At 41.1% G+C, this 24,327-nt stretch overlaps 1 protein-coding gene across 3 annotated transcripts in view; it reads left to right on the top strand.

Annotated features, from left to right (window-relative positions):
* The window catches only part of galnt2 (UDP-N-acetyl-alpha-D-galactosamine:polypeptide N-acetylgalactosaminyltransferase 2), a 59,714-nt gene that overhangs the window by 30,535 nt on the left and 4,852 nt on the right, over positions 1–24,327 (top strand). For all 3 annotated transcript variants that reach the window (XM_086175071.1, XM_086175072.1, XM_086175073.1), the window contains 13 exons: positions 1,866–1,953; positions 8,801–8,954; positions 12,515–12,613; positions 12,723–12,790; positions 12,895–12,960; positions 13,056–13,177; positions 15,299–15,386; positions 16,290–16,377; positions 16,522–16,625; positions 18,209–18,335; positions 19,897–19,989; positions 21,550–21,633; positions 22,824–22,950. In XM_086175071.1, the coding sequence (XP_086031197.1) occupies positions 1,866–1,953; positions 8,801–8,954; positions 12,515–12,613; positions 12,723–12,790; positions 12,895–12,960; positions 13,056–13,177; positions 15,299–15,386; positions 16,290–16,377; positions 16,522–16,625; positions 18,209–18,335; positions 19,897–19,989; positions 21,550–21,633; positions 22,824–22,950 (1,308 nt within the window). The remainder of the gene's footprint in view (positions 1–1,865; positions 1,954–8,800; positions 8,955–12,514; positions 12,614–12,722; positions 12,791–12,894; positions 12,961–13,055; positions 13,178–15,298; positions 15,387–16,289; positions 16,378–16,521; positions 16,626–18,208; positions 18,336–19,896; positions 19,990–21,549; positions 21,634–22,823; positions 22,951–24,327) is intronic.

Here is a 24,327-nt window from a genome sequence, read left to right as displayed (position 1 = left end):
GATGGAACTAGATCTCCAGCAGGTTCTCTCTTCAGATCCCAATGAGAAGAAAATGAGAAGACAAAAGCAACTGAAACCGGCAGAGCTGCTGAATTATTTTCGGTTTGAAAAGCACGACTTTTAAATGTCATGCTGAGACCAGAGCATTTTCTACAAATAAATAAATAAATAAATCCCAAAAAGAAAAAAAAATAAATAAAAAGCCTGAAGCAAAATTTGATCTGTATCTTACCTGAAAAGTCTCCTGTTATTGTTTAGAATCCATCAAACTGAATTTAGACAACAGATGTATAGCTTTGTTTTCCATTCCACCATGAGCGTCACCATCCAACTGTGCACATATCTGGCTTTTAAGAAAAAAAAAAAAGATACAAAAGGATCTTTTATAGTAGATTTGTGTATTTGACAGTTCAGTACTGTTCCAGGCTCTAAAAAATGGCTGTCCAGATGGACACCGTTGCCAAAACAGATGAATTGACATGCTGGCAAGCACACAACCACTGACAGCAGCAGAAGTTATTTTGCTTCTTGGGATTTAAAGGCAGGAAAAGAAAGGAAAAAAAGAACAATCAGCCATCCTGAATGCTATATGGAAATGTTTTTGCAACATCTTAGATGTAGAGAGCTGTTGGAACTTAGCGTCTGATCACTTGGCTGAAGCGGCGGTTGCCGAAGTTACGTTGTAACGGTGGTTTGAAAGGCAGCGAAGAGAAGAACAGATCAATACGACATCTCAGAAGTGGTGAAAGAGAACTACTGGACAAATGAGAGCTCTGAATGTTAGTTTCCTGAGGTAAAGAGCACTAACAGCCCTGCCTGCACACGTATTGATTTTGTGGGTTTTAATAGTAGCTTAGATGAACAGAAGGAATGAAGGCCTCTAAACACAGAGAACAGAATATGACTCAACTCATTGATGAAACTACCGGGATAGCATGGGGTGGTGGTGGTGGGGGGTCTGGTGAATGAATGAAAGCCTATGTGGAGGAATGAGCTGGTATGGATTTATAAATAACTTTTGAAGAGTGCTCTTATTTTTTAGTGTAGCCAACAGTGCGTGTTTGCGAGCCTTTTAGTTATCTAAATGGTCTCCAAAAACCATGTAACATTAAAATGTTTTACTTGTTTGGTGGTGAGCGTGCCATGGAGAGATTATGATTAAATGCAGACTATCTTGTTAGCATATCTAGAGGGGATCTTTTTCAATTTAAAGTTGCCCTCCAGTGGCAGCTAGAATTTAATATTCAAACCTCTCTCTGTGGCTGTTATCATTTTAGGTGACAACATTTTTCATTTTGACCTTTCTGGGGCTGGCCCAAGACCGTCATGTGTGACGTTCAAAGTATTTTGAAGCACCTGATCACATATTTAGCCACCTCAAGTCTAAAAATAAAATGAAGGTGCTTTTAATTTTTTTTTGTTCCCCAGCCATTATATACTTTCCAAATAGGGAATACTCACTCATTTACATAATCAGCAATTCTTATTGGGTTGAAGATGTAAGGAAAGTAATGTGATTATGCTCTAAGCAGTCTGTTAAAAACTTGCCACATACCTGCATTAGTATTTGATAAGCCTTCACACTAGTATGAAGTTATTCTTTAGAGGAGATCACTAAAATTGTTTTTCATTTTTAATTTAAATTGTATTTCCATATCAGTCTGAACCGTGCAACCTTTCAGAACTATTTAAGGTCCAATTATTGGGCTCCTCCCGTCTCAAAATGTAATCCTTGCATCTCAGTTGTTTTTTTTTCTACGCTGTTGTTTAATTAACATTCATTTAGTTAACACAACCAAATATTTGCTTAGTTTCGGGTGTGTGGACATGCGTGTGCTAATGTGTGCATGTCTTGTTTGTACCAGGATGACTGGGGAGCCAGTGACTCATCCAAAAGAAACAATGCACACAACTCCGATGACAAAGCCCACAGCCTGGAGACTCTGCCGCCAGGTAGGAATCGTCATCTCTCATAATGCAACAAATCACGAAGTTCAAGTTATCACACGGCCCCACACACTAAGTTCATGAGTATTCACACGTTTGGAACTGGAATGATGTGTGAAATGTAAGTTGTTATTTTCCAACATTGCATGCTATTATCTAAAATTTACAAATGTTTTCCACCTCTCTCACCCCTGTCACATGATCAAGCCCCTCTTGGGGGACCACGAGGCGTTCCCAGGCCAGCCTGGAGACATAGTCTGTCCAGCGTGTCCTTGGTCTTCCCCGTGGTCTCCACCCAGGTGGACATCCCTGGAATACCTCCCCAAGGAGGCATCCAGGAGGCATCCTGACCAGATGCCCGAGTCGCCTCATCTGATTCCTCTCCATGCATCTGAGCAGCGGCTCTACTCCGAGCTCCTCCCAGATGACTGAACTTCTCACCATATCTCTATGGGGGAGTCCAGCCACCCAGCGGAGGAAACTCATTTCGGCCACTTGTAGCCGCAATCTTGTTCTTTCGGTTACTACCCACAGCTTGTGACCATAGGTGAAGGAGGGAACGTAGATTGACCAGTAAATTGAGAGCTTCACCTTTTCGCTCAGCTCCTTCTAGACAGACCAGTACAGAGTCTGCATCGGTGCAGACGCCACAGTGATCCGCTTGTTGATCTCCCGCTCCATCCTTCCCTCACTCGTGAACAAGACCCCAAGATACTTTAACTCCTCCACTTGGGGCAGAACGTCTTCCCCAAGCCGTTTCCATTTGAACACCATGGTCTCAGATTTGGAGGTGCTTATCCTCATCCTTCACACTTGGCTGTGAACCGTTCCAGTGAGAGCTGAAGATTATGGCCTGATGAAACCAACAGGACCAGATCATCTGCAAAAAGCAGAGACTCTCCTCTCCAGAGTCCCCCGGCTCTGCTTCCTCATTGGAAGGCGTTTCAACAGGGTTGAGGAGGTCTCGGAAGTATTTCTGCCCCCAATCTACAACGTCTTGAGTTGAGGTCAGCAGCGCCCCGACGTCTCGAGTTGAGGTCAGCAGCGCCCCACTCCCACCGTACAGTGTTGATGGAGCACGTTTGGGTCTGCCGGGTCTGACCGGCATCCTCCCCACCAGCCAGCTCACCACCAGTTGGTGATCAGTTTACAGCTCTGCCCCTCTCTTCAGCCGAGTGTCCAGAACATGCAGCCGCAAGTCCGATGATACGACCACAAGGTCGAGCAAAGAACTGTGGCCTAAGTTGTGTTGGTGCCAAGTGCACATGTGGACATTTATATGCCTGAACATGGTGTTTGTTATGGACAATCCATGACGAGCACAGAAGTCCAATAACAAAACACCATTTGGGCTCAGATCGGGGGGGGCTGTTCCTCCCAATCCCGCCCTTCCAAGTCGCACTGTCATTGCACACGTGAACGTTGAAGTCTCCCAGTATAATGAGGGAGTCCCCGGTACTAGCGCTCTCTAGCAGCCCCTTTAGGGACCCCAAGAAGGGTGGATAAACTGAACTGTTGTTGGATGCATAACCACAAACAACAGTCAGAACCTGTCCCACCACCTGAAGGCGGAGGGAGGCTACTCTGTTGTCCACTGGGTTGAACCCCAAAGTGCAGGCGCCGAGACAGGGTGCAATCAGTATGCCCACACCTTCCCGGCATCTCTCACCAGCGGCAACTCCAGAATAGAAAAGAGTCCTGCCACTCTCGAGAGGCCTTGTACCAGACCCCACACTGTGTGTCGAAGTCAGTCTGACTATATCTACTCAGAATCTCTCAGCCTCGTGCACGAGCTCGGGCTCCTTCCCTGCCAGAGAGGGTACAATCCATGTCCCAAGAGCCAGCCTCTGCAGCCGAGGATCGGACCACCAAGGCCCCCGCTCACACTACACCCAACCCCCTTTGCTCTTCCTGTGGGTGGTGAGCCCAGGGGAAGAGGGACCCATGTCGTTCCTTCGGGCTGTGCCTGGCTTAGCCCCATGGATAAAGACCCGGCCATCAGGTGCTCGCTGCTGAGCCCCATCCCTGGGCCTGGCTCCGGGGTGGGGGTCGGTGAGACTGCCCGGGCAAGGGAAAACTGGGTCCAATGATTTTCTTCTTCATGGGGGGTCGCCTGAGCCACACTTTGTCTGGTCCCTCACCTGGGGCCTGTTTGCCTTGGGTGACCCTTCCAGGGGCATCAAGCCCTCGGCAACATAGCTCCCAGGATCACTGGGACATGCAAACCCCTCCACCGGGGTAAGGTGGCAGCTCAGGGAAGGGACCGATGTTTTGTCCTCCTGTAAATCTCTGTCCTCATCAACCCATGAATGGCATTTCCAACAGTCTTGCACAATTAAACACATGGATTATTTTTGCTCTACTGTTCAAGGCCTTTGCAATCTCATGTCGAGCGTAGTAGCTGTGACTATCAGCTCACAAACGTAAGAGTGAGATGATATGAATTAATCCAAGACTGAGTTCATTAAAATGTGGTGAAAGACAGTTCTTCACCAAGCAACAGACTCAGACAAATTCTCAGAGGGATATAAAACGTGGATTAATGTTGTTTCACAAGGTACCAAAAGGTTAACTTCTTTGTTTCATACATTGTCGATTCTGAATGATCTGGAAATGCCAATAAGACTTTCTTACATCTAGTAATGTATAAATTAAATTAGTTTTTTGAAAAAAATCATACATTGATTTAACCAGATTTTACCAGTTTTTATGACGTTTTTAATAATGTTTAGGTGGTTTCTTAACACCTTCTTTATAGCTTTTTTTAAATTAATCTTGTCTTGGAATTAATGACACATCGAATATGGTCTGGGACAGTGACTCAGTCAAAGCAGTCAGTTAGTATGAAAGCCTGAATCACTCCGAGTTTTTTCAAGTTAAAAGCCGTTCGACGTGAAGTTCTTCGGCCTTTATAACCTTTCAATGTTTCTACATGCAGACAGGGGGATGACAATTCAATTTCATCAGAACTACGACTGGAAATCCTGTTTAATCTGCTTGCAAACCCGACTATTCGTGTCCACCCACACCTCTGAGAGTCATTGTTTGAGCGCGGCAGCCGAGCAGAGAAGTCCCAGCAGAGCGAGCCGACGAGAAGCCATTTCTCATTCAGCTCTCGTCCTCGCCTTGCTCACTGCAGCCCTCCCCAACCCCTCCCTCACAGGCCAGCGACCTGCGAAAGTTGAACACACACTCTTTTATCTGATCAGCGGTGGAAATGGATTCTAATTTAAATGTTGAAATGGGAGCATTTCAACTTCAGGGTGACTTTACACTTAACGATGACAGTCTATCACAACATTACCTCCAATACACACTCAAAGGGCTGTGGGAGAGGTGGAGTAAAAGAATGAGAAATGGAGAAGAAGGGAGCAGTGGAGTAGATGAAACAGAGAAATTTTTAAATTTAAAGCGAAAGGGGAAAAGGTGGCTCAGGGTGAATAATAAGAACACGGATGATATTTAAAAAGGTGAAATTTAAGAGCCAGTCGGAGGAGGCGCTCCGCTCATCAGAAGGGTATAAACGCTTTGTTAGATACTAACAAGGTAGGCGTGTACCTGACCCCATCACTGTCATTTGAAACTACTATCAAAAAAGCACTTTGAGAGGGGAAAATAAAAGAATGAGTCCAGAATCTTTTCTGGTAAAGTTTCATAATGTTTTGCTCTGTGCAGCCATTTCACTTTTCAAAAATTATATTCATGCTCAGGATGAAGTAGTCAGATGCCTTTTGAATGCACGTTATTACATTTTATCGATCCTTTACCAGGATGAAAAAAAGTCCCCTTGAATTAATAGCGGTTTGCATGTGTGTATAATGTGTGCAACAAGAGGTGCGGGCATGTGAGTGAAAGACGTATGCAGGCAAAAACTCAGCATGGATAAATAAAGTTAGCAGCGTCAGTGTGACCATAGACATCTTTCATTTCGAGGATGTAATTAAAAAATTTTTCCATTAATTACTTGATCTGTCGTGACCCCTTCACCGTTAATCAGTACTTAATCTTCATGATCCCAAAACCATGTCTATGACTGCAAAATGTTTTTAATACTTTATCCTTAATAAGGCTTTTTTATAGCTATGTCATGCCCAAAGCATTTAAATAAAAAAATAAAAAAATAAAAATGAAGGAATTTGCTAATATAACGATATCATTTTAATATTAAAACCCTAAGTCAATTAAAACGTTGTAATTAGAAATATAGACAAAGTAGACAATATGATCTATTATAATACAAAAGAACCAGGAAACAAGTCATTTTTTAATATTTGCTATTTGTCTTTTTCTTCCAAATTTGTAAATATTTTGTTGAGAGTAAGTGTTTTGTTGTTTCTTTTAGATACAGTACATCCCCTTTCCCAAAATCCCTGGGAATTGAGCCTGTGACAATTTTTTTTGAATAAAGCTGAAAAAGTGTGACAGAAAGAAACAACATTTTACCTTAGAACGTGAGCAATATATCAGAAATGATCCCAAATATCAAAAGAAATTGCCTCTAAATTTTACAGAAGTCACCTCCCTAAATTCCGAATTGAGCTGCTCCCTGCTGCCTTATGCAAGGAACTGTTAATTTAATTTCTGTGATTTTATTTTCTTATGTTTCTTTTTTACCCATGCTCATCTTGTTCTTGAGATGAATAGCTTTTTTTTATTTTTTATTTATACCCTTTTCAGGGCAATGTTTGTTCAGAAGATTCCTCTGGTTCAGGCTCCAAACACAGCTGTTTGCTCATGATCTGAAATGTTTCTCAGATCACTGGTGTGGTCCACCAAGCCCAACAAGAGCTCAATTTGGAAGCATTTTTTCCAGTTTAATCCCGACAGGCCTTCACGGAAACCATAATTTGGCCCATTTCCCTGTGTGGTGGTTCATTTATTCTTTAACTCTTTTTTTTTACCTCCATTGCATTGGATGATGGGTTGAATTTTTTGAAGCTATTGTAATGTATGGTGATAGTGAAAAGGATGCCGCTGAGCACCCAGGATATCTCAACCACCGATCTAAAGCAGTAAACTGCCGAGGGACGCAATGATGGTCCCGATAAAGTTGCCTCAGAGGGAGCTGTAAAAATGCCCAGTGTCTGTGATACCCCAGCAGTAAATCTCGACTGTGTGTGTTCCGGTATCCAAAGTGGGATTTCGGACCTGTGCGGCGTGGAGCTAAAGACGGGGCGAAATGTGATGAAACATTAATTTCTCGACATTAATTACTCCCTGCCTTTGATATCGCAGTTATCAGCAAGGACATCAAACGCTCTGACACTTGCCACCGTGTCTCCGAGGCAGTGTTATGGATTCACAGGCAGATCATCACAAGCATTTGATAATTAGCATTCAAGACACATACACATGCTGTCAGGCCAGACACACACACATACTCACGCACCCCTACACAAACACACACACACTCGTGCACGCAAACGCACACACACACACACACACACACTCGTACACGCAGACACACACACACACACACACACACACACACACACACACACACACTCCGGATCTTCACAGCTCCTGAGGCTCCATTTCTCTCTCTTGCTGTCTGTCTGTCTGCCTGTCGCGCACACACTCATCCATACTGACGGATCGTGTAATCTCACACTGCCATATGTTTAACACAGGTCATTAGCATAGCAGCTGCACCCGGCTAATTAGTTGCATTATTATTGGTGTATGAGTGTGTATCAGTACTCAGTGATAAACTGTGAAATTAAACATGACAATTTTCTTTGTCTAGCATGCCTGGTGATCTTGTAATATGTATTGGCAGATCCACCGTTCGAAAAGCGATAATACACTATGATCTACACCCCCCCCCCCAATCCCTCTAAAAAAAATAAAAGGAAAACATAAAAGTATATTTAAAGCAGATGAAAAATTTTGAACTGTGAACTCAACGAATGATTAATAATTTCTTGTGTTTTCTTGCTTCGCCAAAAACAGTCTGGTCATATAGCCGGAATTTAGCTCTGCATATGTTTGAATATAAATTTCATGTTCGCTTTCCTCCCTGCCTTGCGGTGCAGCAGCTTGAAGCGTCGGGCTTCCTTTCCTGTCTGCTCTGAGGGATTCTTTCATCAGCCAGACTGCTCTTTGCATTTTATTTTCCCACTCATGTATAATCCCATTCTTTACTGAGATGCATTGTAGCCTTTGTGTAGGTTCACAAATAATCCTTTGTGGTGGCTTTTTATATTTTCCGGATGCACTGTGCAACCACGTTTATGTGAATTCATCTCAAACGGTTCGAGCTCCTCAATAAAAACCCAATACACCTGGTCGGCACCGCCGATTTCAGCCTTCAAAATGAACATCGAATAAATCAGCATCTCTCAGAGACATATTCGATAGAAACTGAACTTCATAATCCTTGTGTAGTGAGAATTTATGGTGGGGCTGTTTATTGCTGTGCACTGGTTTTTATCGAGGCACATCTCATAAATTGTCAAGTGAGTGTATGATTTGTTTTGTACTGGTTAATATTTATGTGGCCATTTTAAAACATTCAGTGGGAAGTGGAAAAATGCTTGCAGCTGATGTGACTTTACCTATTCTCATTGGCTCCTAAATGTACAATGTACAGAGATAAGACGTCCTGGGTCAATGATCAGGGACATTTAAAAAAAACAAAAAACATCATAAAATACATTTATTAAAAGAAAAAAAAAACCCATGAGCTTAGCAAGGAGAGTTGAGCAACAGCTGAAAGAGTGAAGGTAAATGCCAGTGTGTATTTAAAAACCATGACATACTTTAAACTGTGAGCTATGAAATCTTTGCATGTGTTCAATAGTCAGTCCTAGTAGTGTTTCTGTGGTTAATGTGTCAAAATGTGTGTGTGCAGGCAAGGTGCGCTGGCAGGATTTTGACCAGGATCTGTATGTGGGCGCCACGGTGGTTCGACCGGGGCAGGACCCGTACGCCAGAAACAAGTTCAACCAGGTGGAGAGCGATAAACTTCGTATGGACAGAGCTGTACCTGATACCAGACATGACCAGTACGTATCTATTGTATAGCACAAAGCATCTACCATGGACACACCAACACACACACACACACACCTTTATCAGGATTAAGAAGACTCTCAATCCTCACAAGAGTTAATCTGATTGTAAACCAATATGCTGTTCCTTTTAACCTTCATTTTCCCTGTGTGATCGCCCAGACTGCGTTTATACGCAGCCTTTGTTGCTCGCCTGTTTAACTAATTGCTTCTAGAATGGATAAGATCTGCTGGAAACTCCCTCTATTGTGATCCATCAGATGACACAGGAAATAGCCGACAGAAACACACTGTTCTCGGCTTGTTCAATTTGTAACACAGGCTCCTGCTTAAGGCTGTCGATTGTCTGCGTTTTAAGTGGATGATGGGAAACAAAATGGAAAGAATCCAAAGCTGATGCCGACAGGCTGGTCCTCATTAGAATATATTTCTCAGATAGTCACAACCATTTCCTATGTCAATGTACGTGTTACCTCCTCAATTACTAAAGGATATGGTCTCATACAAACGATAAACATCTCATTTTAATTCTGAATGCTGCCTGAGACCCATCACATCGAGGTCAAAGAAGGTGAAGTCTATCTCTATGGCACTGGCAGTGAATGAGTCATAGCACCTGTTACTATCTTTTTGAATGAAAAAAAAAATTCAAATTGGATTATGCATGGCTGTATTGCAAATTTAAAAGAATGCTAATTTCCCTTTAAAACATAAGAGCATTTGTTTCCCACATGGAAAATGAAGCTGAACTTTGAAATACTACATATACATATATGCTCCGCCTCATTTTCCAATCCCACTTCCTTCAAAGCAAATGACTTTTGAGTGTTTTAAATGCATTACACAGGTACAATGTTCAGAATCTTAATTGTTGTATAATTAAACATTAGATTTTCTTGAATCTGACACCACATGTATCTACTACAGCCCTACCTCTTTTCCATCAAAAGCCCATATTTTGTACACAGGTGCTTTTACAGTTCTTTTTTTTCTGAAGGTGATTGAAGTTGATCTTTCTAGCCCGTGTGTTTGTGACACCGCAGGTCCTCATTGTACATATTTTGCCATTTGGCTGCTAAGCAATTGTGGTAATTTGTTCATCCAAATTTAACCAACAAAGGAGCCCCAAAATCCCTGAACCTTTTCTCAGAAAACCTGGTGATACTATTTTCTTGCCCTCCTGTACGCAAGAGGAAATCATTGTTTCCTGGCTGTGTTTCAACCTGCTTTGGAGTCAGATGGGAACACTAATGGCTGCAAACAATTACTCTTCATATAAAAACTGATAAATCCCTTGTGGTTCTTATTCGTGCTGGAAATCGGATTGGATGTGATTGCAACTACCTACAGTTGCACTGTCGTGACTCCCGCAGTGTTTCACCTTATGTTGTCAGACTATTTTTATAAAGGCAGTGTTGTGGCTTCATTGATGTGCTGACCTGATGAGAACACCCAGGGCCATTAGCCCACTAAAAGAGCATGAATGTTTCTCCTATTGATTTGCTGGTGATGTGTCATTTTGCGGAGCTGTGACTGACTGTGAAGGAAATGGTTGGGCTTCTTTGGCCACATCGTCCGTGCTTTCAACACAATACCAAAAGGGATTCAAGTTTTATTGTATCAATAAATAATTCACATAGAAACTGGCTTTTTTTGGCTGCTACAAAGAGGGTAAAAGAAAGTATTGACTGAAGATTGATGCAGTTGCGTATTGACTATTTCCCCACTTCCAAGCTGATGCTGCTTTGACAGTTATGGATCAGGCAGAAATGGACTGTAAACATCCAAGCCAATTCAATGACACATTAAAATAGCGCTGTCACAGCAAAAGTGGCCCTGGGGTTCTCTAACCCTTCACACCCTGGCTAAAACAATAGTGACATAGAAGGATCACGACCCCAGGCACTCTCAAATAGGCCCTTACAAAATTTCAACTGTGATTATTTTCATCCTTACTATTTTTATTTGCATTTGTACAGTTTTTTTTCTTTCTTGTCTCTAGTTTTTTTCGGGATGTGTCTTTAAATGACGTTTAAGTAGTCTCATCTAATATTTAACAACAATAATAATAATAATGATAATGATTTAGCCTTTATTAATCCCTCGTGGGGAAATTTGTTCTCTCCAATTAACCCATCATAGATGAACCACGAGCAGTAGCCTGCCGTCTACCAGTGCCAGGGGAGCAGTTTGGGGTTCAGTGTCTTGCTCAACAACACTTCGACATACTAGCAGGAGCCGGGAACCAAACCAAAAATGATTGACAACATTCTCAATTGTTTTTTGGGCAAACTCTGTCTACTTTTTCGATAGAGAATTTTCCCAGTTGAGTGATTCCAAACATTTATTAATAAAGGACACTTTCTTTACATGTGTTAGACATTTTTTTTCTTTGTCTTTTGTGAAACTTTGGCTAAAGTAGGCCAATGGTGGATTTCAAAAAACTCCTTTAGTTACAGTACCTCCCACCGGGGTTGATCTTGTGCATGCGTGCCATTACAGTCTGTTAAGGCCACATGTAAATGTTTGATTTGTGTGAATGACAGTTCATCCGTGCGATGCTCAGAAATTCAAAGAGCATTGGGTTTTAACTCTGAATACATAGGATGGTGTAGCCACACTGTACATGTGATGGTGGATGGTAAGGAGGTCATGCTGCGCTTGCAATGTTTTTTTTTTCTCTCTTCATCCTCTTTTCTTCACCCTCTTCCCTCTCCGCTCTTGTCGTTCTTGTTCCATGAGCCTGACTTTTTAAGTCAAGGCAAGATTTGTTTCTGTCACACGCACACGCACAGGCATGCACACTCACAATCTCGTGAATCTCATGGTATTTTGTCCTGCAGTCTGTGAAACTCACTGTCAATCCCAGCCTCAGCAGAGCATTACTCTTCATCCCTCATGTGTATGCGTGTGAGTGTCAGTGTGTAGTGAATCCCGTTTGTTGGGTTCTTGCCAGTCAAAATTGGTTTAGCGAGGGTTAGAGTTAGTTTTCAGCCTGCAGCTCAGCTCACACATCCAGCTGTCGTTCAGGTTTGTTAAAGACCGCAGACTGCCATCCGACAGGATTTTTTGCTAAAAAAGGAATCCTCGCAGATATTTTGGTCGAGACCGCATTCAGACATCGTGCGGAAGAATTCACTCACCAGAAATCTGATCCGGCATCACCGGTCCTGCCCTCAAAGACGATCAATTATTTGTGTTGTAATTTTTTGGGGGGTAAATTGTCTCTTTTTTTGCTCCTTTTTGCTCGTACCCTTTTACCCATCCAAAACATTTTACTATTCTCAAATACACTGGAAACTGCCAGGAGTGTTTTCTGCCCAAATCCCTGAAACTTAGCAAGAAATTGATCAAAACAATGTAATTCTTTACAGATAGGAACGGCTTTCTTTCAAATAATTAACAATGAGGAACAGCTTTCTAGTGTTTACATTAATATATGCCTCCATAAGTCTTGTGTGGACCGTATCTCAAGAACTGACAGGCAAATATAGTAAGGAGTGTAAGTGTTTACTTGTAAGTATTAATCTGTTTTTATGATTGGGTGTGTACAGTTGCAGGCATAAACAGTGGAAGTTGGATCTGCCTGCCTCAAGTGTTGTCATCACCTTCCACAATGAAGCTCGCTCTGCTCTGTTGCGTACTGTGGTCAGGTGGGTGAATGATTTTTTGCTGTTGTGCTTAAAAATATCAGATTTCAATCTGAAGGCTGTGGCTTGCTTTCATTGCCTCTTTGTCAATATCTCTGCTTCCTGTTTTCAGTGTCTTGAAGAAAAGTCCTTCCCACTTGGTCAAAGAGATCATTTTGGTTGATGACTACAGTGACAATCGTAAGCATGGCACAGTCTGCACACACACACGCCCACACACACTCACACACAAATAATATTGTGTAGAATCTTGTGAAACTGACAGTTTTGTTTGTTCATTTTAGCGGAGGACGGCGCGCTGCTGGGGAAGATTGAGAAAGTGCGTGTGCTGAGGAACGATCGCAGGGAAGGTAATTAAAAAATGGGGGTTGCTATGAAGAAAAAGTGTTTGAAAGAGCATTGTGTTCTGGTTGTTTTTCTTTCTCACAACTGATCTCTCCCCCAGGTCTGATGCGATCGCGGGTGCGCGGCGCAGACGCTGCCACAGCGCCAGTCCTCACCTTCCTGGACTCCCACTGTGAATGTAACGACCATTGGCTGGAGCCTCTGCTGGAGAGGGTGGCTGAGGTAAACACTTGTACCAAATTTTTCACTATGTTTTCATATTTGTATCCATTTCTAACCTAAAAGCCCAAATCAGACACTAACTAATTGATATTCTTCTCAGTGTGATGGAATTCAAATGATATCTTCTACAAACAATATTCCCTAAATGTCTGGTCCTTTCACAAACCGGCCGAACACCTGAGAACCCCTGGAAGTGACACTAAGTGGGGAGGGGAGAGAGAGACACACACCACTCACAGAGGAGCCACACAGCGAGTGTGTCTTGCTCTTTCCAAGTGAAAGCAAATCTCTGTCTCACAGCAGCATTTGATGTCAAGAGAGCGATCAATCACATTTTCACACTCAAGCTTGATTCGGGCCTTGAAACATTAATTATTTGCTTGTTGTGTTTTTTTTTATCTGAATCATGACTTCTTGATCAGACACAATCATGAGACTGAGATATAAGAATTTGGAAGTATTGAAAAAAAATAATCCAAAATCGGTTGTTATTCCACAACATCAAAACTTGTCTGCAAAATGTAAATGCTCACATTCTGCAGAAAAGCCTGTTTTTTATTGATAGCATACACTAACACACACACACACACACACATATATATATATATATATATATATATATATATATATATATATATATATATATATATATATATATATATATATATATATGTATGTGATGGATGAGCAGCATCAAAACTGACATTTGTGCATTTAGACATATTTTGCCTAGAGTTAGTGTAATTTAGTGTTATTTCGTGTTAAGGAACCCTCCGTTTCTTCACATGGCACCATGCAGTTTCAATGCCAGCTGTTATGGTTTGGACTAACGTAGTGTATGCTCAGCCTGAAAAGGAGTGGAAAAACAATTTAAATATTGGTGTTTAAAACAGAGTTTAATTTGCCTTTGCATATAAGTCCTCAACACCTTGCACATCCTTGGTACAGTTCTTTTTTTTTTTATAAACTGTCAGGGATGAAATAGAAGGAGCCGGATCTTATAATCTGGCCTACATTTATTCAGTTGCCAAGCAGTGATAAGAAAAACACACCAACCAAACCCCAAAGAGCCCTGTGTCAAATTTCAATGACACAATAAAGTTTTATCAAGTTACACTACATTGCATTACATTACAGTCATTTAGCAGACGCTTTTATCTAAAGGGACTTACAAAAGTTGAACCGCTCCCCTCACTGTATCTCTGATTTGAAATGCATGCTGCTTTTCAGTTCTTTCAGTGGCTTCATAAAATCTACTTTAGATCTTTGTTGTCTTTTGCTCCTTCACATAGAGGTCAGAGGTCAGCTATGCACCCCTGGGGCTGTTTGGTATAGTCAGTGTCTTGTTAAGATAATTTTGAAAAATGCGTCTTTAGGAATGTATATTCTCTCATTTCTAAAAGAGATACTCTGATTTCCCTGTATTGACCACATGGGCTTGACAGTTTATCTTGTTTTTAATAATATAAAGATGTGAGGCATTGTGTTGACACATCCTATTTTTTTGGTAGAAACACTTATGTGATACATATCACAGTTGTCAGTTCAAGACACTGTTTTTATTTGTCTTTGAAAAGCTGAAGCTTCCATAGGCATTTTTCCATCTTCACCACAATGAGATGGGAAAGAAAAATCCTTTAACAGAAGAAACATAAGTAGAACTCCCATCATAGATTCAAGGTCTGTTTGTAGTCATTTAGCATTCAAGGGATGACTGCAGAGGAGGCGTTGTGATCAAATTAAATCTTAATTCAACGTGGGACCCCTTTTGCAAAGAGAAGGTTAAACTTTTATGTGATTGAACATTCTTGTTTCTAGAAGAGTCCTGCCAAAGGTGTTTGGATTCATTCGTCATTCCCATGGTAAAAAGGGCCTTCTAAATATACAACTATTTGCTGTAAGGGTGATCAATGTTTCCCTTGAAATAATATCACTTCAAAGGGAGGAAATAAGTGTCCTGTGTCATATTCAAAATTACTTTTTTTTCTGCTGATTTGAAGAGGCAAACAAAGGTAGGACATAGGCAGGCCCATTACGTTTTTTTTTTTTGTTTGTTTGTTTGTTTTCTTGAGACACAAAGGTGCATTTAATGTTTCTTTTTTCTCCATCTTTACTTTCCAGGATAAGACCAGAGTAGTTTCTCCTATTATTGATGTCATCAATATGGACAACTTCCAATATGTAGGAGCATCAGCTGATCTAAAAGGAGGTACATAACAACAAAGAGGAACACACACACATACAGTGAGCATAGGGCTTATAGAATGTGATGATGCTGTTTTTTGTTTGGCAGAGCTGATCCATGTTTTTTCACACTAAATATTCTGCCTGCAAAAATGAAATGCTTACTATTCTGATGGTAAACCGACTTGGGGTGCAAATTCGTAGTGAGATTTCAGAATGCGGTTATCAGTAAGTACTGTAGTACATCGAAGTTTGTTGGGTCTTATGTCGGGATGAAGGAGGTTCCCGTACTCGGGACTCGTCAGATAAGTTGTATCAAGGCATCATTCTCCACCCAAGACATCATTTTTTGTGAAAGTAGCAGACTGTTATGAGACACCTCCCGCCGACCCATCAGCCATGGTTGAAGTTTCTCTACAGATGAAACTTGCACTTTCATTAGTTAGTGATCAACCAAAACATTTTTTTTCTGGCTCAAACTGTCTGTGACACCTCAGAAAATATCCACCTGAAAATGCTTGAGCGCAATGTTTTATTTATATTATCTAAAGACAAGGTACTGCCTGTGGGTGGCTGTAATTGAAATTATCTGTGGGAGCGAAATTGTCTATTAAGAAGGTCCAACCCTGACTTTTTATCTGGATAAAATAAAGCCGGAACCTTGTGCGTTGGTTTGCTTTAAAACTACAGCAAAGAAAAACCTTTGAATACACATTTCGCCTTGATGAACTACAAGGTTCTAGCTTATATATTACTTTTCTTTTCCTCTTTGAGTACATTTTGAGTTGATACTTCTATTTCTGTGTGAACTTTTTCACGATCAAACACACTTGGCTGACATGCAGTCTAATATTTTGATTATGCTGAAAGGAATTATGTAACCAGAGTGTTCTTAATCCTGTGTGCGTGTGTGTGTTTGTGGGGGTAGGTTTTGACTGGAATCTGGTGTTTAAATGGGATTACATGACTCTGGACCAGAGACGAGCCAGACAAGGCAACCCCATCGCACCCATAAAGTATGAATATACCACTCCACAGATGTGATTATACCACTGCTCATACGAAACTGGCACACCTTTGTTTGTCTGCTGTAACAAGCCCTCTACAAATTATGCCAATGTTTTTACTGATTAATCCTTCTCCTCTTGTTGCCAAACCAGGACTCCTATGATAGCTGGAGGCCTATTTGTCATGGATAAGGAATACTTTGAAAAGCTGGGGAAGTATGACATGATGATGGATGTGTGGGGAGGAGAAAACCTGGGTGAGTGCAGAGCTTGTTTCCATGTAAATGTCACAGTGGATCTTAATTGATAGACAGGCATTAGTCTGGCATGGGTGTCTTCAAGTTACAAGGCAATTCTGCTTATCACGGTACAGATAAAACTTGAAAACTATGAATTTATGTAAAGTGACAAAGAAGAACCGTTAACATTGCCGCTGATGAGGGCAGTGCTTGCTGCAAGTTAGGACATACTGTACAAAGCACATAGTGTATGCAGAGCTGTGCAAGTCGCAGGGTTTCAGATCATGTATCCTGAAACAAAGGAGCCAAAGATGCGTTACACAGTGTACACACACACACACACACACACACGTACACACACACGCACACACTCACACACACACCAGCCCATCTGAATGTTACATATAACAATATTTATTTCAGTCATTTGTAAATGTTATTTTTGTTGTAATTGTGTTAGTTTTTGTTGATTTGAGGTGGCAGAGTTTTATTTAGTCATTTATTTAGACTTTTAAAATAATGGGTTGAATTTGTGGAGAGCCTAAGTAAGCCAATGATGGGGAAAAAAAGTTCTGAAGTTTCAAAAAAAAAACAAAAAACAAACATAGGATAATTAGCAAAAAGTAATATCTTATTTTCTAGGTAATCTCTCAATTTCCATTTTGCAATAATAATGGCATAAGCGGGCTAGTCCAAAATGATTGTTACATGTTTTCATCATTGAAATTAATAATAGTAATAATAATTCATTCTTTATCAATTCCCATGGGGAAATTCATTCTCTGCAATTAACCCATCATGGATGAACCATGAGCAGGAGGCAGGCTGTTGACCAGCGTCAGGGGAGCAGTTAGGGGTTCAGTGTCTTGCTCAACACCACTTCGACACACGGAGGAGCCGGGAATCAAACCAGGAATGTTCGGTTCCAAAGATGATTGCTCTACCTCCTGCGCCACACCGCCCCTAAATTCATCACGCAACTCCCGAAAACTTCCCAGATTTCCACTAAAGAGCTTAACTGACTTTACTGTTAGATGAATTCATATTATGCTTACCCACAAACCTCAACACGTCGCTCTTCCTGCCGAACAAACATTGGCATTCCTGTTATAAGTCCACTGTCCCGTGAGAGTTGTTGCTTAAATTACACCCTGGACGTTTCCTGCTGTGATTAAGGCATGATGTCATCAGTGTCTCCAGGCCAAACACATGAGAAATAGCAGCAGTGCTCAGGTCACATTGAGTCAAAGTCTTCTGGAAACCAGTTGATCTGCAAACATTATTGCAATAATGTGAAAATGATTCTTTGTGCAGAACAGAGATCACTGGCAAATGTTGCGAGGCGGTAATAACAGCTGTGTCCCCCCTCTTTCAGTCATTTGAATTTAATTGGAAAAATGTTGAAAAGTCACAGCTGCAAGAATGAATCATAATATAGAAGTGGATTTTTAGTTTTGACACTCACTTTACTGTTTTCATTCATTTGATGGATTCGGGCGCTGGAACCTGACAGTTCTAGTATCCTGGAAACATTCACAGGATGCCGAAGCCTTAGCTTGCTCACTGGCTTGAATTAACTGTGCACGTCTGTTGCGTTTCAGAGATCTCATTCCGTGTGTGGCAGTGTGGTGGAAGCCTCGAGATCATCCCATGCAGCAGAGTTGGACACGTCTTCAGAAAACAACATCCTTATACCTTCCCCGGGGGGAGCGGCACGGTGTTTGCAAGGTGACACAAACACGGCACGATGGACAAAACACTCACCAAAACAGACATGGAGCGCTACTCTTTATTTCTCTCCTGGGTGTCTTCAGTTCTGTAATGGCATCCACTGAGACTTCAATAAGAATTGAGGAAATGTTGGCATTTCCTCAATTTGTAATTGAAGCCCTTTATAGCCCTATGAGAAGGTACTTGAACATTTTCTCCTTTCAGTTTCTAGATATTTCATGGCATGAGTTTGCCCGGTTGTTGTACCAGTGCAATTCACATTTCTCCACCCCGATTCCTCATAAAACCCATTTAGAAAATGATCTGATCCAACTGATCAGTCAACAGCTGTACTGTGACCCTCTGGATTGGCCACTGTTGAGTTAATATTGTAAGCCATATTTTCTTCAACAATAATTTTTCAAGATTATTCTTTTCATTTACCCACTAAATATGGAGGATCTGTCTTTGCGTGTGTTGCTCTTCAGTGTGCTGCAAAATCGGATGGTCGCTGATCAACAGTGTTCTATTGTAGGGCTGACTTCTCAGAAAACCGATTGTTGATGTTTTGTTTTTTATGTTCTGCTTAGTTGCATCGACCACATTGTCATTAGATCCCTCGTCTGTTACATAAAGTTAAGCTTGGTAGTTACATAATCCTTTCCAACAAGTCAAGATATTATTTATTTATTGATGAGCACTGGGGTGTTTTATACGTCAGCAATAATGAGGCCTCCGACTGCGGAACGGCTGTGCTTTTGGAGGCATTTAGTTTTACATCTTGGCTTCAAGTATTATGAAAAGACGCACATCCCTGCTTTCTCTGTTGGCAGGCATCCTGTGTACATGCATGCGTGTGTGGTTGGGGGGGCGTCATTTATTTGGATGACTTTTTATTTTTTCTTACAGGCGTATACTATATATCACACCAGACATGCTAGATAGACGTATAAAAATTAGTGTAAAAGCACTTTTAGGTACACAAAGTCCTAGCTGGGACAATACATCTGTATTCAGGGTAAAATCGGGTTGAACTACAGAGACTTCTGCCGGTAGCATTGTTATGCTGGTCTCGACTGACAATAATGAAAGATTTCATGCATAAAGTGGAAGGAACTCTTTAGGATCAAATTACTGTTGGAATATTTAAAACTGCATCTGGTGTCGTTCTCAGTCGTGGTCAAACTGAATATTGAATTCAGTGCACATTTCAGCCCCTAGAATCCGATTAAAAATTATTCATCTAGAAAGTAATGTGGTTTTGGTAATGATTTCTGACATCATGATCAGAAAGGATATACTGACAAAAATCCTGCTGATAGCGGCTGCTTACATGACATCCCAAAGATGTTACTCTGCTCCAATCCGACACATTCCTCCATCCCGCTGACCTTGATTTCTGTCTCACTCTGCTGGCCACTTTCTCCATTCTATCTCATGGTTTTCATTCTTATTTCCCTCCTTATCTTCGTCTCCCTGGCTTGTTTTTTCTCTCTTTCACTAACTTGAATCCCTCATGTCTTGTTATGTCGTCCGTCACACCGCCTTCCATGTTTTTCCTTTCTTCCCTTCCTCTCAGGAACACAAGGAGAGCAGCAGAGGTGTGGATGGACGAGTACAAAAACTTCTACTACGCCGCCGTCCCTTCTGCGAGAAACGTGCCCTACGGCAAGTAAGTTCCCCTATGACTGAACCCCTCGGATGTGGTTAGACAAATGCAGCTAAAATTGGAAAATTCAAAGGCTGCCACAAGCACGGGGTCATTAACTGGGTTTCTAATTAGCGCTATGTCCACCGTAAAAAGGAGCCATTTACAGCTTTTAGGCAGCTAATGTGCCTCTAAAGAAGCTAAAATGTGGGCGCCTCATTTGCGATGATCAAGACTGCCTCATTGTCTGATGTGCAGGGGTAAGAGCGTTGAAAGTCTTTCTGCATTTTTTTCAAAGAGGAGAAAGTCAAAATTAACTGCGAGGATTAATGAGAGGATGGATGGATTCTGAACACGATGCATTAAGTTTGAAGGCTTGAAGTGAATCAATTTGTGTCTGTATTAAAGTATTTCGAACGCTTGAACTTACATCACTAGCCATGGTGAGGAAATTAATGTAGATCTGACTGTAGCATCAGTTGGCTTCATCTCCAACCTTTGTGTTCATATGGGTTTATTATGTCAACAGCCATTTGACATTTTTTGTAAAATGCCTGCCTTTGCGATAATATTTGATTTATCGTATCACTTTCTTCCAAAATTAAAGGACAAGAATAATGGCATTCCCTTTCTCCATGGTTGTTATTTATTACTAACAAGCAAGTGTAACTTGATAAAGTAAGAGGATTACGAATGTAATCTGCTGTTTGATTTTTTTTTTTGGGGGGGGGAATTGAAATAAATTGAATAATTAAAATGGATGGGAAATAATATAGTTATAATAGTGTAACTACTGAATTATAAGAATACTAAATTTAACATTTTTGTTTTGTTTTTTAGAATCTGTAGTATTTATATTACTCAATAATGCTACCTAAAAATCGGCTTTGTATGGTCCAGTGTTGGTGTCGGCATTTAGTTAAAGTTCCACAGTTCATAGTTAAAGTCTGACAGATCTTGAACATGGCTGCAGCATTTTTTTTTGCCTCATTTATAAATTTAGCATTACAAAAGAAATCACAGTATTTCAGGAGACTGAACCCAGCTGCCAAATGCAGTTATAATAAATGTCATTGTTTTACATTCTGGTGAAAGGCAGCCTGTCAGAGTTGGAGTGCAAAGCCTTCGCTTCCAAACAGCGACCCATACTTTGCCCTCTGAACAAGGTTTCGGTGTCACACAATGTTTAATTTCAATAAATGTGGATCCACTATTTCAGAACAAATTAAAGATGAGAGGAAGATACAGGTATATATGTAATCATTTAACGACGCTGTGTGTAATATGTCAACCTAATGGGCCAGTTTTTGTCTTTACATGAAAAATGTTTGCTTTTTTTCTATTTATACTGATGTACTTTTATATTAGTAAATGCTGCCGTGAAGCAGTTTCACTTTAGCGCAGAATTTCTACCCAAACTTCCAGCGGAAACACATAAGGCCTTTCCCTTCCAACTACAGATGAGAAAAGGGACTCCCTATTCTGTCTTTTCAGTAGAGCTATAATTCAGTCACATTTGGAAAAACCACAAGTGAGTAACCTTCTCTTTCTTGTTCTCTTTCTCTTCCTTCCTCTCCCCGTCAGTATTCAGAGTCGCTTGGAGATGAAGAAGAGATTAGCCTGCAAGCCCTTTAAATGGTACCTGGAGAATGTTTACCCAGAGCTGCGGTAAGACAATGAGTGTTTGAGCTTAGTAAGCTAAGGTACCTATTGTGGAATTACATACTTCATGGACGCATGTAGTGAGGCTGTTTTTCCGGTTGTAATCAATTTCTGCGTTTGTCTGAGCTGCGGCTGCTGCTGGCTCTTCGGTCTTTAACTTAATTTTACCACTAAACTATTAGATAAACAAACATGTAAGTCATATGAAGATCTCTTTCCTAAGCTTACATTTCTTGCTTACGTTTCCTTTTTAAAAGTGATATTTATTTAAATGTCACTGATAAGATTTATTCAAGAAATACTTCCCTTTTGGATTAACTCAATACTACTAGAGTAAATACTTTTGGAATTACTGTGCTATTACAGCCATACCTACTATGTAGCACTCAAATGCCGTCCGGGTTGGATTTCAACGGTATGTTTAATGGCAATGTAACAGTTCTGGGTGTCCACTTAACATATAGATTCCATAATAAGCTCTGTGTAAATAATCATGTGACCAGTTGGTGTGTCATGACGCACAGCTCTTGGCTAAATTATCCGTACCAGCTATATTTTGAATTAGAAGAAGGATTTACACTCGCTGCTGTATTCTATCCTTCTGGTGTTCTTTTGGATCTTCACCCAAAACCTGCCATGGAGACTTTGGGTTGAACATGTCACTTACCTCCTTCAGACACTCTAGGCGTGCACATTAACAGGCTCAAAAACCGGTGACCTAGTTTCAACCACAAAATAATTTAACAAGTACAAGCAAATGTAGTTGCCATTCTGAATGTTAAGATGAAATGTATTTTCTAGTTGTCGGTAATTACAACATATCTATTCTGAACCACTCACTTACCGACACTTTGATGACAACAATAGTGTTTTCCACCAGACCAACACCAGATCCTGACCTAGAGTCATTAAGATAATAGATTTGTGCTTCATCATGAATGCAGGCGTTGAATCTGTTCAGTGAATCTGTAATTAATCAGTAATTTCATTGAATCCGTAATCAATTCAGTAGTCAAAATTAACCGAAGACTTTTTTTCCATGTACTTGTTCCCTCTTCTTGCTTAATTGCTGCCAGAGACAGGTGACGTGTCCATCACACACCATAATGTGTTTATCAATGACATCTGTCTGAAAAGCAAGAAGAAAGATTGAGCCTTGCTCAATTTACGCTCTGCCTCCTTTTTGTCCTCCCCAGGGTCCCGGATCACCAGGACATCGCGTTTGGAGCCTTGCAGCAGGGAGGGAACTGTCTGGACACCCTGGGTCACTTTGCTGACGGGGTGGTGGGCGTTTATGAGTGTCACAATGCAGGGGGAAACCAGGTAGTGTTACCACAAAGACAGACACAGGTCAGCTTGTTCGAACATTACTCTGGATACCTGGGTGACGGGTGGTGGCACCTGTGGTGAAAAGACAAGTACGTATCTGTAAGGTGAACTGTACTGACACCACAAACCCTGTGTGAAATATACAGTTAGTACCGTAATGCTGTGCCTTTAAGGCTTGTAATGACAGTGGATTTACACGGTCATAAACTAAATGCCTGCTTGGAGGTTGCAGAGCAGTGGACATCTCCTGTATTTCAATTAACCGCTAGGACTTAGTGAGTGAGGGGGTGTTCTGATATCGGCTTTGCTGATACAGCCCTTACCCACTTTGCCAGCACCGTGGGAAGCAATAGGTGTGGTCAGGCGCCTTGTGGGTGCATTCCTGTCATAATGCAGCATTTTATTAATTTCTCCAGCAAGGAACAAAAGAGGTAGAGTTCACTGTGCCATATTTTTACTGCTCTTTAAAGAGCACAGTCAAATACACAAGGATTGGCAAGTGCACAACATGCTTATATTTGGTATATTCCACACACGGAGGGTGCCTCTGCCTGCACAAGATTTCAAGTAACACTCAACAACATGTAACATTATTTTGGGTTCAGCTCAGGTTTGGTAACTTCCTGTCAATAACAAACTTGCATGTTTACTGAAGTCGCAGATAAATGACTGGTGTTGATATGGTTTGTCGGGAAGTGATCACCTCTGGGAGCACTCTAGATATGGAATGCACATGCTAAGTATGAGTGTCACAAAGTGGAGGAATGCGACAGTGTGTTGATGTCTTCATGTTTTGAAATAGTTCATTCCTGAAATAGACTGGCTGGTGTATACGCCTCGCACAACAGAAACGGCATTGCTTATTTTTATACTGCTGCCTATGTGTGTGTGTCGCAGCAAAATGCATTTATGTCAGTCACTGCAAGTCAAAGACATTCGCTATTTAAACTCACCAATTTTGAGAGAGGACAAGGACTTACTTATGAGTTTTAAGTAATCAGAGAGAGGATAGTGTTTCAAATGTCTTCTCTGCGTGAACTGTGTTCATTGCTTTCATTGTTTCATTAAAAACACATTTTCACACAGCCCATTATAAAAAAAAGTCTGAACTTGTTTTGCCAGAGTTTAAATAGAGCCCACATCAGTGTGAAGAATCTGCTTCTCAACACTCTTTTCAAGGGATGTTGCCACAGGCCCCCAATCAAAACTACTGCAGAGTTATTAATACTGCAACACCTGCGGGCCATCCGCTCACTCATCTTCTCACCCACTGTGTTATTTAATTCTCCATTAAATAGCAAAGAAAGTCGTAGATATTAATTGACTACTAATTCTCCCATTAAATTTGCATCCTCGGCATTATTTTTCAGG

The sequence above is a fragment of the Fistularia commersonii genome, chromosome 27 (assembly GCF_037954325.1).
Source record: "Fistularia commersonii isolate RoL2024-O1a breed Wild chromosome 27, RoL_Fcom_v1.0, whole genome shotgun sequence".
Classification (NCBI taxonomy): Eukaryota; Metazoa; Chordata; class Actinopteri; order Syngnathiformes; family Fistulariidae; genus Fistularia; species Fistularia commersonii.
This window is presented reverse-complemented; position numbering and strand designations above follow the sequence as displayed.